Raw genomic sequence first — 18,668 nt, forward strand, 5'->3', positions numbered from 1 at the left:
TTTAAATTTATCCCCTCAACAATTGCCAGATCTAAAATATTTTTTATCATATTATATTACTAAATAAATATATATATTTTTAAACTCTTAGACAGACATATAACAACTAATGTTTTACTACCTTCAAATATTTACTTCAAAGGTTAAGTAAAAAAAAAAAAAAAAACATTTTTGTTAGAATTCATTTTATTGGGAAAATAAACAACTGTTAACAATGTAAATTATGTATCAACAGGAGGTGTCTGATTGTTGAACATATCTTTTAATTGTGTACCATTAAAAGAAAGCACTAATGTACCATATACAATACAAAAGATGATTATGTGATAGATTTTTAGCTCTGCATAGACTTGTCTTTGGTCTTACATCAGTCTCATGGCTTGGCATTTTCAGTTCATCTTCATTCTGGCTATATATTTTTTTTTTCCAAAAATTTTCTTGTTGGAAAATCCTATTTTTTAAACAACCTACAATGGTTTAGTGGCTTCCACACAACATTTTCCAACCAAAACATTCAGAAAGTTATTTATTAAATTAACATGTTGATAAAATAATGATAAATAAAATAAAGAAAACAGCATACAAAGACATAACTGAAATGTTTGTTCTTGAGTACAAGTCATACCAGAGTTTATGTCTGAACATTTGGACACAGTAAAATTAAATTATCTTCTGATAAATTCACAATTGTGATTTTTCTCCAAGCTAATCTTCATTCAAATGGTGCAAGAATTGCTTACTGAGCTCATGAGAATTTAGCATGAAAAATTCAAATATAAGCTTTGTCAAATTGTGAACTATTTATAACACAATTGCTATTTAAGCAGCAACAATAATTCAAATGAATTACAAAAAAACATGTCTTATGATATTATTTGTAAAATGTATCATCCTTTTTGACAAATAAAATGTAAACAACAGAAAAACTATAAGTAAATAAAATAGTGTGTAAATGTTCCAATGCTACTAAGCCTCAGTGCTCGCAATGATAATTACAATAACCCCCGAAATAGGTCTCCTATATGAGCATAATGCAAAGAAGGCTTGCTTTCAACCTAAGAAAACTCAAAATTATGTTAAAATATACTGTTAAAACTATATGCTCGTACTGTCTTTGAGTGAATACCATAAAGGGAAAGGCATTTCAGTTGAGGTTTGATTGAGAGTACAAAACTCCTTCAGTTAAATAATAATGAGCCCCTAAAACTTTTAGGCTCATTCAGTCCAACATTTCAGAATATAAACTTATACACACATACAGTAAATATGAATTCATACCGTAATCACACCTTATTTTAGAGTACATCCTCTAAGCTTCACTATGAAATCCAGAAACTCATTTGCACCATACTGTATATATCACACAATTAATCTCTTCATCAAAAAGCACACTCAAAAAGCAAAATAAAATTCTTAACACAGGAGCTATCAGTACAACTATAGAAACATGTATATATTTACACAACATACTCCATATGCAAAGGCTCTAAAATCAGTGTTCTAGTTAAAGCTGCCATGTTTTCTCTCAGCACTGTCAAAACCGTTCGTTTGAATTTAACTAATACTGTGTCCTGAAACGATAGCACACTATTACCTAATAAAAAGAAGTCAAATATTATAATACTAAAAAGTTACGAATGGCAACTTTTATGAACTAGGAATTGTTGTATTTAGTTAAAAGATGACAGCAATATCCACGCAAGTTCCTTCATAAATATAACATTTAAAAAAATAAAATTAAAATACCAGATGATTACATTACAGACACCTTCACTAGTCCTCTAACACCTAAACAGTAACAATCTAATAATCACACATACAGTGCAACTCCGTGGTATTTTTAAAATAATGGCTACATTTCAAATGCAAATTAATGTTGGTTCAAAGTGTTGTTTAAATCATTTTTAACAAGTTTATATATTTGCATTATAAAATTTAAATAAAAAAAAATATGCATACATCTGTGAAGGCAAACTAATCAACAAAATGTCATCTGATCTCATATAAAGGTCTATAAAAAACACTTTTCTCAAGGGCTTTTAGCGAGCTGATTGTTAAAAGACAACAAAGATCTATAATCTGCAGCCTTGGTAGGACAGCCCTTCAGGACCAAAATCTGGAAACACATTTCAAAGTAAACAAAGAATCAGTTCTTAAAGGTGCAGTAAGCGATTTCTGAGATACGCTGTGTTGACCAAGCACTAAAACACACTTGTAGCCACTCAGCAGTAGGGGGCGTGTCCGCTCATGATGGGGGAGAAGAGAGAGTGAGCAAGAGGGAGATTTGAAGACTGTAGAAAGAGAGATGGCTGAGAGACATTACAAAACAGAAAAGGTCAGAGAATATCAATGGAAAAAGAAGGGTTATGATCAGGCAAGAGCTTCAAAACCCGTGTTAATATTAAAAAAGCTTTCCAGCGCTGGAGAGACCAAAGCAGGAAGGCCTGAAAATGGACGCAGTGGATGCATTGTTTCTGCTCCATATGAGAGTAACATTGGTTTTGCGGTTTCACAGAAGCAAGATATGCTGTTGTTGTAATGTTAGCTATAACAGGACAGTTTTGAGTGTCAAAGTTGTTTGTCTGGAGCTGGCGTGCTGCTGGCGACTAACAACAAACTCTTGCTTAAACTCTTGTTTACAGTATGTTCTTTTTTGTTCTTCCTTGTCGTTTGTTTGTCATCTTTACTTTTTTTTTTTTTTTCACGAAGCTTTATTTTGCTTTGCTTCAGCTATGATAAACAGAGATCTACTCTTGCATTGTGTGTTCATGGATTTTGGGGGTGAAGCAATGAAGGGAGGGGTGTGTTTGTTTGGTTTGATTTCAAATATCAACAGTTTCTCAGAAATCGCTTACTGCACCTTTAAGACTGACTCTTTGTTTACCTTGCTGAATTTTGTATATCTGATAACGGAGTTGTGATAAAACTAAAACGCGTATGTACAATGAGGTTCACAAGACTGAGACCACTAATGAAAATTATTATTTTGCCATTTAATTTAGTACAAAATGTTTTACAAAAGATATAACATTAGCATAACAATTTCAAAAGTTGAATTAAAAGAGTCAAAAGTTGAATTAAAAATGTTAATAATTTCAGAATTTCTTAGTATTTGGTTTGTCATCCTTTTTCTTAATGACAGCAGTACTCAAGCTGTACAGACATGATCAATGTCAAATTTGGATATTTTTTCTTCTTTATTTTTCATCATATTTTTCCTATTTTTAATTTTTTAAATTTTCTATTTAACTACAAATAAAAAATAAAAACAAATTCCAGCTTTTCAAAGGTAATCTCAGACTTCTGGACTGTATATTAATCAAATCAAATGCTTTTAAACCTATTCTAACGTATTTATCTTACACAATGGCATCATTCAAATTTCCATAAATTATGGAAAAAAAAAAAAAAAAAAAATTCAATTCAGCACTTACACTGACCTTAACAGAGATCTCACCTGCCCTTCTCCATGCTAATTCATAGGCATCGTCAGTCACATGACCTGATATATGCTGATCAAAACATTACCAGCAAGTAATTTCACGGACAACACAGAAGCACCATAAGCTGATCACTAGAGAGAATATCTCCCATCATTTTCAGCCAAACGCCTATTTTATGACCCAAAATGCTACAAGGTCCATCAGAGAGACAAAGAGAACATTAATTAGCACCTGCATAACCGTGCTGCAAGACCGCAGCTTCCATGACTATGGCTTCACACTGGATCTACAGCTCGCTGGCACCTGACAGCCAGGCAAGGAGGAGTGCAATCAATGGCTTTTCAATCCCATCTACAGTCCACACCTCTGCATAGAGAGAACAGTTATCAGATCGCAGACTACACTACACTACAGAAGTGATGGCCGTTTTGCCCTCCACAGCAGATAAACCTCAAGGGAAGCCTGTAGCAGCAAGTTCAACCGTTCCACCAGGACTAAATTCAGTCCCTGCCACAAAGGAGGAAGCCGATCAGCAGTGGAGTAAGAGTTAACAGGAGCTGCCATAAGTTCACCACCAAACAGGAAGATCTGGAACAAGGATCTGAGAGAAGAAAGAATTAAATTATAATTCTGTGCATCTTGACGTTTCCATCCACTGTTTTTTTTATGCGATAACCCAAAATGCACATAAAAAAGGTGGATGGAAACATGGCTAATGTGGTCACGTGATGCATGTCTGACAGTAACTCACCTAAGCGAGCACTCTTGGTAGTGTTTAGATGGGGTATCTCATGAGGGAGGGGGCAGTCGCTGCAGAAGTCAGAGCAGGTGGGGCAGATGAGCTGCCCGCTGTAGACCCATCCATTCATTCGTACGCTCACGCTGATCACCTGACCAGTACGAACACATGGATAGGACTCGTTCTGCACCCAAACCAACAACCCTTGGGCTGTACAAGTCACCTGCACCACAAATCACAGTTTCAGTACACATAAATCATCCTTTTCCCCATGTTGTGGTACATAATGCCCCAGTTCAAAGTGAAAAGGAAATACATAGTTGCATTGTTTACTATAATTTCATTTACACACACACACACACACACACACACGCACTACCATTCAAAGAAATTAAAGAAATTGATACTTTAATTTAGCAAGGATGCATTAAATTGATCAAAAGTTTCAGTACAAACATTTATAATGTAACAAATAAATGAATTTCAAATAAATGCCGTTCTTTAGAACTTTTTATTCATTAAAGAATCCTAAAAAATTTTTTATCAGTTTTCACAAAAATGTCACAACGGTTTTTAACATTGATAATAAGAAATGTTTTATCTAATGATGACCAATAATGGACGTAATGGGAGTAATAATGCTGAAAATTCAGCTTTGCCATCACAGAAATACATTACAATTTCAAATAGATTATTTCACATACAAAATACATTATATTTCACAATATTACTGTTTTACTTGATCAACTAAATGCAGCCTTTGTGAGCATAACATTGAGCATAACAAAAACATTTTAAAAATCTTACCGACCCCAAACTTTTGAAAGAGCTCACCCTTCACTCACTGCTAATATTGTTACCTTATAGCAACCACTGCCCCAGTCTGGGTAGGTCATTAGTTTGGTGCACTGCTCCATTACGAATGCTGACTTTTGGTATAGACACACTGATCCTGGGCCGTACTGTTCTGCCCCATAGTTTCTCCATGTGGCTAAAAAAGCAAACCCCAATAGTCTCAACAGTTGTAGAATGGAGGAAGAGTTTACATCAAAAAAAAAAAAAAAAAAACACTGAAAGGATGTGAGGGAGTGGCATCTCACCTGGCTGGTTCTCCTGTATCCTGCAGTAAGAGCTGCGCTGATATTCTCCACCCACGTGCCAACTAAACTCCTGGCTAAAGGGACAGTAGTCTGCGATCTCCACGGCCCCTCCGTACGCTGATAAATCCTCCTCAGGGATGCCAGGGATATTGTCAAAATACTACAGGATGATATGATCAATATGATTTAATCAATCTGTTAACATTTTACAATAAGGTTTAATTTGTTAACATTAGTTTACTACATCACTTAAAGGGATAGTTCACCCAAAAATGAAAATTCTGTCATCATTTTCTCACTCTCAAGTTGTTCCAAAGCTGTATAAATTTCTTTGTTCTGCTGTAAACAATATTTGGAGGAATGTTTGTAACCAAGTAGATCTCACCCCCCATTGACTACCATAGTAGGGAAAAAAAATACTATGGCAGTCAATGGGGGACGAGATGTGCTTGGTTACAAACATTCTTCCAAATATCTACCTTTGTTTACAGCAGAACAAAGAAATTTATACAGCTTTGGAACAACTTGAGAGTGAGAAAATGATGATAGAATTTTCATTTTTGGGTGAACTATCCCTTTAAGAACTAATAATGAAAATGACTTCTAAAGCATTAATTAATCTTGGTAATTTCAACATTTACTAATACTTTATTAAAATCAAAAGTTGTATCTGTTTTATAGAAAAACAATGTTAATGTTTATAATATTTTAATGTGGGAACAGCAGATTGAGTGAAGATTGAAGTGAAGTGAAGATTACACAGGCTATTCACCAGTATGCTTACTTACATATGCAGTTCTGCTAATCTTACCTGATACTCTACAGGAAGTGAATGAGGAAACTTTTGCAGGTTGCACACGGCCACTGCCAGCTGGTCCTGCCTGCAGGTGAGCTGCAGAGGTGCGCTCCTCACAGAATCACAGTATGGGCTTAGTGTTGGCCTCCTGGTTTAAACACACAAGGCAAAACCCCATCAGGAATAGGCGTCCAATCAGTGGCCCAAATCTTTTCCACTATACTATATATTTAAGTCTATGAAACTCCAGTTTCTCTAGATAATGTACAATGAGACACTGGGACCAATCTGAAATAAAGAACTAGTGCAAATGTACAATATTCATAATCTGTTTCAGTAGCACTAGTAATATTTGATTTCTACAGAAAAAAAATTATCTGATTAAATCGGTGTGTACAAAAATAGTTTTTATGCACTGGTATGTCATTTTGGATAAAAGTATCTGCTGAAATGCATAAACGTAAGTGCACTTACTACAACAAATATATTTATTCAAGGGTGCACAGAGTTTTATCATATGCATTTTTATATAAATTTTATTTATGCATTTCATGTATAAAAGCTTACGTATGGCGATGTTGGTCTATCCAGAATTTACAGCTTTTCATCACAAAGTCGCACCCCAAACCTCTTCCCCACTCCAAGTTCTCGGCCATACTATAATTGGCCCTGTACCACCTTAAAACAGAAGATAGCAATCACAAGACAGCCTTACAATTCTACTGCTTAAATTTCACTTAAATATGAATGTTTACACCTGAATTAACTGCATTACCGATGAGCAACAATATTTCTCTTACCCTGTATCCTCCATTATGGCCAAAGTAATTCTGGAAAACACTCTGCTCTGAGTGTGAGATCCAGTCATTGCCTCATTCTGTCAAAATAAAACATTCTGAAATCAATAAAAATAGTACTTTGACAGTACTGACACTGAAACTGTTAAGTGTACCGTTCATTACCTCTAACAGACGTTTTTCCCAGTGGTTGAACTCTGTGCCAGCACCTCCCTGATTCTCCAGTTCCATGCCCTCTAGAATGGGGCAATTAAAATGTCTCCTGGCTTCCTCCTGATAAAACATCAAAACAAATCATGTAACTTAATGGATTATATACATGGTGTTCCTTTAAAATGAAAGAAAGAGAAATACTTACCACTACACGTGGGGTGGCCAAAAGATGGACAGTGTGTCTAACCATATGGCCGCCACGGATGTCCCACAGTCGAGTTGCTCTTTTAATGACTTTATCACTCCACTGATATAACCCTAAACTGTAAGAGATATATAGAACAAAATAAACACAGTATATGTCAGGGGTCTATACTGTGACTAAATTGTCACATTTTGTGACCTCTTTTCCTGCTGATGACACTGAATTTTGTAGAGGTCGCACTGGTAAGCTGATAAGCTCTGCCATTTCTGTTGCGTATAAGAAACATTAAATGGCAAACACACCAAAATCAGAAGGAAACTTAGTGCCTGTTTACACATGGTCACTTCATGTGTTTTTACTGATCGGATAGCTATCTGGTTTGTTAAAACGGTTCCATTTACACTTGGCTGCATAAATGTGTCTCCACAGAAAAATATAAATCTGATCTTCGATTCCCACGCTATATGCAATGGAGTTCACATCTATGAAAGCAACAGATAAAATTTTTTTCACTACAATAATAACCATTTTAACTTGCCATATAATTGTCAAAGTTACAATTTTTGGGGAAATTGCATTACATTGGCATGATGCTTCTGTATATTTATGTAAATATTTTTAAATATTTCATGCTGAATTGAAATGAATATACAAACATAACAATCACCTTTCATTGTATGCAGGTAGACCACTTGCAGAACGTGGTGTCAAAGGTTTTCCATCATCATCGTGGTAAAAGGCAAAGAGTCCTGCTGAAAAACCCTTAAAAACAAAACACATAATTGAACAATCTATAAAAACTATAAAGCTCTTTCATGGTCTCTTTAAAGGGTTAGTTCACCCAAAAAATGAAATGTCTGTCATTAATTACTCACCCTCATGTCGTTCCAAACCTGTAAGACCTTCGTTCATTTCCGGAACACAAATTAAGATATTTTTGATGAAATCCAAGGTTTTTTTTTTTAATCCCCCATAGAAAGCAAAGTAATTACCGTCATTCAAGGTCCAGAAAGGTAGTAAAGACATCGTTAAAATAGTCAACGTAACTACAGTGGTTCAACCTTAATGTTATGAAGTGGTGAAAATACATTTTGTGTGCAAAAACAAAACAAAAATAACAACATTATTCAACAATTTCTTCTCTACCCTGTCAGACTCGTTCGCAGTTGACGCAGTGAACACAGTTCAGCGCTTCCGTGTTTACGCCCGAACACTGGCTCAGTATTGTCTGGCTCCTGCGTCAGCATCACACACATCCATCGTGTTGTACAAGTAAACAGGTGTCGAGCAATACCGAGTTGGCGTTTTGACATAGAACCTGGAAGAGCTGCAACGAAAATAGCGTAGGAGAATGACAGGGGAGAGACTAATTTGTTGAATAAAGTCATTATTTTTGTTTTGTTTTTGCACACAAAAAGTATTCTTGCCACTTCACAACATTAAGGTTGAAGCACTGCAGTAACATTGACTATTTTAACAACGTTTTTACTGCTTTTCTGGACCTTGAATGTGGTAATTTCGTTGCTTTCTATTGAGGATAAAAAACCTCTAGGATTTCATCAAAAATATCTTAATTTGTGTTCCAAAGATGAACGAAGGTCTTACAGGTGTGAAATGCCATGAGGGTGAGTACTTAATGACAGAAATTTCATTTTTTCGGTGAACTAACCCTTTAAGTGAAGTGGATGTGCAGAGTTTAATGTTGTTACCAGGGCATGTATGATCTCGTGTTTGACTGTGGACAGCATCCCTTCAAACTCCTGAGGTTGAGTAGAGATCATATTGGGACACAGATTGGCATATCCAGCGATGGGCCTGTATTAAAAAATTCTGTAGTTACTATCAGCAACACACTAGACCAGTGTAACAAAAAGCAAATGAAAATCACCTACATTCCTACTTCATTAATTCTTGTCATTACCTGTCCAGTTCAGACTCCAGCTGGCAGTACGCTGCATAGGCTACGATGTTCTCTTGTCCACAACGCTCTGTGGTCATCGCACTCACGTACAGCACAAAATCTGCCCTCGCCACCCCCTCACCATCAGGAGGACCGGCAGGACCGCAGGACTTTCCAGACTCACTGCAAACCCTGCATTGCTAAAGGAGAAGAACTTGTTCATATACATATTTACCTGCAATATAATTATATTTATCAATATTCCAATATTTTTCTCTTTTTGTTGCTTTATTAGGTACAATATTTGTCAAATACACAGATGTTTTCATGCTGCAACAGAAATACTCAATGCTTTATGTACTGCAAACAGACTCTATACACAAGTTTCCTGGTTTTATTGTGTTGCTTTAAGTCTCCTGGGAATTATGTAAATACACCATTCCTATTTAACTTATTTCTGTTGTATTCCTGTTAACTCCCACAGTAAAATCTGACCCAATTTTAAAAAAGGACACCTGAAATGATTAGGCTGATTGTTACAGACTAACAGACACAACTTAATTTTAAGACATTGCTCATTATATGCCAACGGGTAGACTAAATAGGCTTTGGTGGGTAAATCAAACAAGTAGGAAATATGTATGAGGAACACTGCTCATATTAATCTACCAAAATGAGGAACAAAATCACTGTGTCTTGATGGTTTTGGACTTACTAATCTATATGGTTTATATGCAACAAAAATATAGTACCATTATTATGTGGACAAAAAATATTGTAATAATAAGTAACACATTTTTTGGAGGGACCAACCTGCAAATGTTGTTCGGGGACAACAACAGGGCCACACTTGGTGATGCCTGCACAAGGTCCTTGACAGTAGCGATGTGGATCATCTCTTTTCCTAAGGTACTGATTGGTTTCACATTGCCTTATAAGTAAGAAAATATATTGGGATTAATAAAAAGATTAAGTACCCACCAAGCATCCAGAAGGACAGACCCCAGTGCAATTTTAAGAGGATTTACTGTCAGACAGCACAGCTCAGAAGAGAATTACCTGCTCAGTAATATTGGACCAGATTGCTTACGAACCCTGAAGGCCTTCTGAAGATAATCAATAGCCTGTGGGAGGAGCTTGTACTTGAAACAAAGCAGAAAAAGTTCAATAATGCAAGCACGCATCCTAATTAGAGGTGAAATGCCATTTTCAAGATTTACCAAAAAACATTTGAATGATAAAATCTTGACCACAGAAGTCAAAATATACCTTCACAAGGCTGCATTTGGCTTCGTCTAACCTGTGCGAGCAGTAAGGACATTGTGAAGTCAATGTATGGTCATGATAATGTGGCATTCCTGCATTTAATAAAATATAAACCAATAACTAACCCATCCAAGCTGGAGTCATACTCTATCTGGATCTTTAACTGCTGGTCAGTGCTTCTTTTGATCAATCTGTCTGGCTTTAGAAACACTTTATGTATCACCTAGAAGGGCAAACAGCAGAGATTAGATTATTACAAGTATTGGTAAAATAATATTATAAAATAGTATTTTATAGATTGAGAAGTGAGGGGTGACTTTCATTAAATGGAAAAATAAGTTTAGACTTCTAAATAATTTCTATTGTGTTACACAGAAGACGTAATTAGATTAGAACAATATAAAGTAAGTAAATGTTTTTTTTTTTTTCTTTCATTTTAAGGTGAACGATCCTTTTAATGTGACACCATCCTGATTAATGTCTTTTAAAGGAATAGTTCACCCAAAAATGAAAATTATGTCAATTTATTCACCTTCATGTAACATTCTTTCCTCTGTGGAACACAAAAGGAGACTAGATTGACAGCCTCAGTCACCATTCATTTGGGGGGGAAAGCAGAACACAAAATTTGGCATAAATCTCATATTTGGGGGCCAGAAGAAAGAAATATAAGAAGAACTGACCTCTGTAGGCAGGGGCACTTTATGGTCACAGGTGTGGGTCTGTGCGCCGGTGATGAAGAAGATGATGATGGTGTTAAGGAGTAAAGCATCTGTAACTGATCGAGGCTGCCGCCATCCTGACGCCATCATTCAAACCGTGACATTAACAGTCATATCTCCGTTCTGTCATGCTGCAGAAAGCCCTTCGATATCGCACAAAATTGAGGGACGTTCAGTGAGGAAATTAGCAGTTCATTAAACCGGCTTCACCCATAAACCCAGAGCAACGTGAATGCAGAAACAATGCTTCAAAGTAAAATGTCAAAATAAAAGTCTGCATCCAGCATAAATGTAATAATATGGTGACTACTTTGGACAATAAAAGTTATTTTCAATAAATTCAATTCTAATTTAAATTTAATTTTGTGTAAAATGTAATAACACTCTCCAATATTTGGAGAATGAGTCAAAAAAGAGAAAAAAATAGTTAAGAGATTATGTATGTTATGTAACCTCATGACCGCATGTTTAATTGAGCAGTATGCAGTTTGCCCAACAATATTAATCCAAACTGATTTCAATCAGTCCAAACCATAAGAGGGATTACAAAACATAATTCAGACACACAGTAAGAAGAGAAATGCAAAACAATAAGCCAAAATATAACATGATTTATTAGAAAATTCAAATTTAATTGCAGAATCAATTACAGAATACAAAGCCTTGGTCCAATGATTAAATGAGTACAAAACAAATAAAGTATTCTGTAGATAATATTCTAAACAAATTAAAATGATTTGAATAAAATATTCTGTAGATAATATTCTAAACAAATCTAGACAAATCAGTCCTACTTTCTAAAGAGCAGCAAACAGGTTTGTTTCAAAGCAGAACCATCTATATGCTGTGTCAGATACTGCTTATTTGAGGCACAGGTACACAATATCTGACTCAGAGTTTGAGTTTTCCAGCCAGTGAGCTGCGGGGATAGAGCCGTGAGAAGCGGCCCAGTGTCCACACAGGAAACACATTCCTGTAAGAGGTGTAGCTGATGGCACAGCTTTTATTAAACACTCCAGAAATGTTCTCCTAAAAAGGAGGGAAACAAACCAGCACATTTTATTAGACAGAGTACTAAGAACTCAGAGAATTCAGATGAATTTTAGAGACCAGGAAACAGCTTTGCTCACCTGTGGCCAGTCTCCATTGGGCAGCTGCTTATCAATCAAAACTTGAATGCCTCGCTCAATCACTCTGATGTCAGGGTACCTAAAAAAAAAGTCATTTTTTAGTAAATTGAGGATAGAGGTATCTAAAAACCACTGGCTCTGATGTTACCTGATAGTCATCAACCCCAGCAACGCCCAGCAGGTATTGTGGATCTGTGAGTTCTTGCTCTGAACGTAGCATCGCTGCTCACATGACTCAAAGTCCTCACCCCAGCCTCCATCCTCCATCTGCTTCGACAGAAGGAACTCACAGGCACGTTTCACCTCCACACAAACAGATCTGCAACATAGAAAAATAATGAAAGAGGATGCTAACGTGCCCCTACTATGTTATTGTAAAGGTGCCTAATTTTGTTTTAGAGGTCTTCTATAATAGGTTTACATAAATCCAAGGTCAAAAAACACTTTAATTTTTTCATAATATACACTGCAGCATCATCTCTTTTCTCATAGTGTCTAAAACTCGATATCCAGTCTCTCTAAACTCCTCCTTTCTGAGAGCCTACTCTGCTCTGATATGTCAGATGGCTAGTCTGTTGTGGCCTAGTCGAGTTGGAAACAAAACGCTCTTTACCAAATCTAAATTTCAACTCCAATTGTATACAGTAACGATGGCATCGTTGTTGGGCAGCCAATAAAGACAATAGACAGGCATTATGCAAATATGTTACAAACGGTTCATGCAGGAAGTAATGCTGGAATTACGGATGACTCATTTTAGGCAGTTCAGAATTGTTTTTTATTTTGGGAGACAATAACTCCATTTATCGTGCACTTTGATCTTTAACACTTTGTAGAACTTTTACATTCACAAACAGCTGTATTAAAGCATAATAGGGGCACTTTAAATAAAATGCAAAGTGCAGTAAAAGAACAGTGATGATTTATTAAATGAACATCAGCATCATTACACAAACAAATAACATACCCATTTTGGAAAGTGTGGCCCATACACGCAAATGCCTCCAGACCGAACCAGACTCCATATGTGAAACAGACTCCCCAAGACCTAAGACAAGCAGTGTCCAAAGACAATATACTTTATAAACAGACTAAGGAATAACAGAATAATGTCTCTGACAACAAGTGAACCAACGCCTACCCTTCCCATGAGCCATCGGGTCTTTGAACCCTCCTGCAGTAGTCCAGCCCCTGCTGAAGAGTAGCCCTATATGATCAAGAGATGTGGTTTAACAAAACGATTTTTCAAATCTCAGTATGTTGAGATATTATATTTGGGTGTACCTAATCTCTTCTGCTCTGTGCTCAGGATATACCCTGTGAAAGTGTTTGAGTGCCTGCATTACAGCTGAGGTGCACTCAACATACGTGTAGTCGATCATAATATCACCTGAGAGAGAAAGAGGTGAAATCAGACATGTCAAGACTGATGGAAAATACACTGACAACTGAATATGACATTTTACTGCATGCTCACCAAATACTTCAGATGGGTTCAGCAGCTCCAGAAGTTTTCCGCCACGTTTGGTCTCATATGTGGCAAACCCTCCATCAGGATTTCTCATGCTTAGCAGCTGAAACAGAATCACAGAGATTTACACAAAAAGAGCAAAAGAGAGAAATTTTGAACAAAAGTGTATATGATTATTTTTCTCTGACACAGTTTGTGAATTTGGACGCATTTTACTTTGTGATTTCAGTGGGAGGAAGCCGTGGATGAGCATTAGAGAAGTGCTGCTTTATGTAGCCTATGTATAACATGAAACTATGGATAAAACTAAACAGAATTAACTTATACTTGAACCCTATGTGTGTTGATGAGATTTGTGTCATAAAGAGGCTCAGTGTGGCATACTGGCTTAAGCTCAGAGCTGGTAACTGGGAGATTTGTTCATTAGGATTGAGCCAGGAGCCACTGTGCCCTTGAGCAAGACACTTAACCCTAGGTTGCTCCAAGGGGATTGTTCCTATAGTAAGTGTAATGTAAATCAGATTATTGCGGCTCTGCACTGGTAAGTCACAGACAGAGAATGTTAAACATGTTTCTATTGCAAATACGGCTTTTACCACATTGACAGCATCAAAGAGTCTTTCTTTGGGAATGTTTTCTTTGAGGAAACTGCACTGCTCCTGCAGTAGCATCACAGATTTCAGCCCTTCCGCCGTACAGTCCGCAACTATCCAACCACAGTCCCGTGTGCTGAAGGGAAAACCTCCCTGAATCACACAAACACACATACTCATTAAAGTATTTAAGAGCAAACTAAGACTGATGAAGAAAGCTGAAATGTAATACACAAATGTTTACCTTGTTCATTTGTCTATAGTACTTCTCATATTCCGGAGGATTATCTTTGATCTACAATAATGAGCAACTGGTTAGACCTCATAGAGACACAATGATTACATTTCAGTCTGAGATCACAAACAAAAAGCTTCTATATTGCTTTATTTAAAATTTTTAATATATAAAAACTGACTTTTTGTACAAAAGAAATGCCACAAATTTGATTAGTGACCTTGAATGAATTATCATTTTTTCAAAACTCCAAAACTTTGATTATTAACAGGACTAAAAGAAAAAAAATCTCAAGATTTTCAGTGTGGTCTCACACTTTTAAACTCCACTGTATTTGGATTAAAACATTGACAATTGTAGCATTAACAATCACAGCACAGTTTAGTTAAAACTATATACATAAATAGGCTGTAACAATGAAGAATATGATGTTTAAAAATGAGCTTTAATCATGCTCACCTGAGTCAGATCAAGGAAATTATGGGCCTGTGTGAGGCACTCTGCAAACCTGGGGACGTCCTGGGCACCTGCCTGTTCAGAAAACAAGCCTGATCAGAGAAATCATCAGTTATGTGCCAGATTTAGGTTTATTATTGATAGATATGTACCTCAAGAAATGCTTGTACTACGAATGCAGTATCCCATAGCTGTGATCCATTTGTACCCTGATAGAAATATAATTACAATTAACAATGTTAGTAATAAAATGAAAAGTGTTTAACTGATCAGATAAAACTAATTTAAGAACCCAAAAGTTTTGATTCTTCATTATGAAAACATCTTACCTGCATTTTAAAACCATCCAGACCCATCCTGGAGCATTGGGGATCACAAAAAGGAAGACCAAATATTAGTATAATTAAATAATATATAAAGTATATAATTAAAATCAGTTCACTAACCATAGGTAGTCAGGAATCCTTTGCACATGCTCCTGGAAGGCAGGTGATGTGGGTCCGTCCACATACCAGCGTACCAACATATTGATCGTTTTCGAGATCTGAGAAAACAGATAAGTATTATGAACAATAAATGATGAATCATTTTGATAAAACATTACAATAAGATTAGGGGAGTGTATTAAGAAAGTAAAATATAGTCAGTATTGATTTCATGCTGACTTTATATTACATAAAACTAAATTTCTTCTCTTTTCTCTCACCGGGCCGATGCTGATACACTTAGTGAAGCGATCGTCTGCTTTAATATGGTCATAAAGCTCCTTCACTGCTTTTTCTCTCAGCATAGTGCTGTGATGAGCTTCATACACATTCAGGATAACTGTAAGACCATGTTTGAGAGTGTTATTAACTGAAATCTAAAGGTAAAAAAAGATTATTTTGTACAGAGATGCCACACTTCTCTTACAATAAGCGATAGTAAGCAGGGTGCTGTGTGGTGTGTACAAGTCACAGGCTGCAACGTTGTTCCTCTGAGCTGGCCAGTCAATAGTTGAGTAATCCTGGACATAGAGTTCCTGTTCAAAAGCCAAAAAAACAACAACTCTGACTGGATACTTGAGTTCAAAAAGTTAGCTGTAAAAACAAGCCTGTTTTTAATGTGGTCTCACTGTGGCCTCTAGTGGTGAAAATGTGAAACTTCACCTGTCTTAAACTGAGCACCAGAGGATCTTCATCGGCGGACAGTCTGACCGCATAGCAGTAGCTCATGGGCAGGTAGACCTGCCGACAGTGGCACCATAAGGTGGAGGGATGTGCCGGCACCCAGGAAGGGAACAGCCTGATAGAATGAATAGCAAAACAAATGCAATTGCATAAATGCTCAAAACAAAAACTTCAGTAAATCTGTAAACTATTAAATTCCCTATGTACCACATTTCAGGAAAGAGTGTATTCATTCCTTCCCAGCTGTATACGTTGAGGATGGCCAACCAGAATTTACCCCAAGAGGGTATGCCGACAGCGCCACCTGTAACAGAGCAGGACAATACTGAGGCTGAACAATTTTATCTCATTCAATGGGATACATTGCATATGAACATATATGTGATACATCTATATATCAGCAATCCCAGACCTTTGCTGTGTAAAGTATTCCTTGCCCGAACCATATCTGGATCATCAGGCCCAACTCCCAGAATTCTCAAGGTGGTATAATTCAAAGCTGTTCCAAAAACAGTCGACTTGTCTTCAATGTGCCTGGAAAATTAATATTTGTGTTCATCATCAAGTCATAAAGTTCTCTTATTATCCCAGTAAAGTTAGACATTAAACAATAAATATTATTAATATTAGTCTGTTTCAGGACCCAGTTTTGCAGCTTTGTGACATTATATTCATAACAATTTGACCCCAAATTCTCATTATTGTAAAGCATCTGGACATTTTAATTTTTTGCTAGGATTTTTGTAATTCCCATTATTCTCAAAATTCATTCTCATTTGATTCTCCTTACTGTAATATTACCATTAAAATTCTTAGAATTTAGAATTAAAAAAAAAACACAAGAGCAAAAATTCCCATGATGTGTAAATGTAAGTAATATATCATTAGTTCTTTTTGCATTACAGTAATGATAATGATTTGTTTTTGCATTATGGAATGAAATTAAATGAAATTAAATGAAATACTCACAGGCCCCAGCCTCCATCAGGCAGCTGCACAGAGCGAAGGTATCTAACCATTTCCTGCTTCCATGCATCTGGCAGAGGGATCTTAGCAATATGACAGGTTATGAGCAGACCTGAAATCCATCAACAAATAAGCAATAAAAGGAAAATTTAACACAACAAAGGGAATAGCTTTGAAATTCTGATATTTCTGTTTTTTTCCAGGACCATGGGGAACCCTACATTTATCAGTGTGTGCATTATCTATACATAAAAAGTAGACCTCTAATAAAGTTACTTTATTATATTTTTTTTTTATTATTGGTTATTTTATTAGACTCAATAATGTATGGGTTTCATCTAATGACTAAACAAATAAAGTCTTTCCAATCACCTGGAAGTAAGAAAAGGGGTCCACCATAATCCCCGGTCCAATGTCCATCTTCAGCCTGGAGGCGGCTGTAGAAGTCCATTCCCTTCAGTGCAGCTTCTACCGCTGTGTGTGCGGCAGGGGACGCTGAGATAAATTGACCCTGAGGTCAAAGAGAAACAGTATAAATATGAATATAAAAATGTAATGCATGCCATGTGTTGCAGTGTACACAATTTTCTGTAATGTTTATGTTTACCGTATCCAGTCCCAGAGAATGAGACTCCAGCATGCTCTGCTGTCTGTCCAGGCTGTCTGCCTCCTCAATGTACCTCCAAGTCTGTCTGCCCTCCACATTACTCAACCTCCAGCGGCTGAGATCTGTAACGGGCTCAGTCTTATAGGGGCCCCCCCTTCTCCGCAAACACCTGAACAAAACCTTTAACTGTTACACATTTGGATGGGCATTTTTAAAATGTAAAACAACAATAACGTTTTTCAAGTCAAACCTTGCATTTAAAAAGTTCAGTTGTTGATGTGTATCCAAATATGAATCTATATGAAAATATATGAATGGAAGAGTAAGGGCATTTTCCTAACAACAAAAGCTCCCTTCTTCTTTTATTACTTTTTTAAAAAATTTGGTTAGGTTTGTCAGTAAAAACTATATATATGTAGAAATACTAATATTCTCTTGTAAAAAATAAATAAAACACCTTGAAGATTCATGACTTTACAAATCATATTATAATAAAGACAAAACATTAACTGATATGCATATTGTATGTATCACTCTGAATACTACTACTAATAATAATAATAATTAGTTACTTAAAACCAAAATCGTCATAATTATATTAGTGTTTGACGCGTCTTAAATGTATTAATTTCAGATCTGCATAATTTTTAAAATAACATACGTATTCACAAATATGAAACAATTTATACTCACGTTCCCTCTGTCATCTTTGAAGTGCAAGTGCAAAACTTGTAAACTGAAAAGAACCTGTAATATTTCAGCTGATCGGGACGCTAAACGCCTCCTTCAAGTCGGCCTGGGAAATGTAGTTTTTTATTCCCCTTAGATCGTTCTCAAAACGGTAAAAGAACGCAAATGGGCTTCATTCCTAAACTACGTTTCCCATGATACACAGCACGGCCTTCCGAGCGTGATATCGT

General features: G+C 36.2%; 2 protein-coding genes across 3 annotated transcripts; both read right to left on the bottom strand.

The window, feature by feature from the left end:
- Positions 1-168: 168 nt before the first annotated feature.
- On the bottom strand, positions 169-11,360 carry lmln (leishmanolysin-like (metallopeptidase M8 family)). The gene is made up of 17 exons (XM_051907008.1): positions 11,083-11,360; positions 10,525-10,622; positions 10,403-10,433; positions 10,193-10,275; positions 9,947-10,064; positions 9,155-9,333; positions 8,943-9,048; positions 7,901-7,995; positions 7,234-7,351; positions 7,041-7,148; positions 6,879-6,955; positions 6,646-6,756; positions 6,094-6,226; positions 5,283-5,442; positions 5,043-5,173; positions 4,195-4,405; positions 169-4,044 (listed from the first exon to the last, which is right to left on the bottom strand). Exons 1-17 carry the CDS (start codon positions 11,209-11,211, stop codon positions 3,944-3,946), a joined length of 1,989 nt encoding a protein of 662 aa, XP_051762968.1. The 5' UTR covers positions 11,212-11,360; the 3' UTR covers positions 169-3,943.
- A 357-nt stretch (positions 11,361-11,717) lies between these two features.
- On the bottom strand, positions 11,718-18,598 carry lss (lanosterol synthase (2,3-oxidosqualene-lanosterol cyclase)). 2 transcript variants are annotated; one of them, XM_051905074.1, is made up of 22 exons: positions 18,442-18,598; positions 17,749-17,917; positions 17,514-17,652; positions 17,145-17,253; positions 16,588-16,709; positions 16,383-16,479; positions 16,155-16,290; positions 15,919-16,027; positions 15,713-15,831; positions 15,453-15,550; positions 15,336-15,363; positions 15,159-15,215; positions 15,010-15,081; positions 14,560-14,610; positions 14,319-14,468; positions 13,729-13,825; positions 13,536-13,641; positions 13,393-13,458; positions 13,219-13,299; positions 12,400-12,570; positions 12,252-12,330; positions 11,718-12,150 (listed from the first exon to the last, which is right to left on the bottom strand). In XM_051905074.1, the coding sequence occupies exons 1-22, from the start codon at positions 18,453-18,455 to the stop codon at positions 12,013-12,015; spliced, it is 2,208 nt and encodes a 735-aa protein (XP_051761034.1). In that variant the 5' UTR covers positions 18,456-18,598; the 3' UTR covers positions 11,718-12,012. The 2 variants fall into 2 exon arrangements, with proteins under 2 accessions (XP_051761034.1, XP_051761035.1); XM_051905075.1 differs by lacking the exon at positions 18,442-18,598 and adding an exon at positions 17,999-18,044.
- Positions 18,599-18,668: the final 70 nt, after the last annotated feature.

The sequence above is a fragment of the Ctenopharyngodon idella genome, chromosome 9 (genome assembly GCF_019924925.1).
Source record: "Ctenopharyngodon idella isolate HZGC_01 chromosome 9, HZGC01, whole genome shotgun sequence".
Classification (NCBI taxonomy): domain Eukaryota; kingdom Metazoa; phylum Chordata; class Actinopteri; order Cypriniformes; family Xenocyprididae; genus Ctenopharyngodon; species Ctenopharyngodon idella.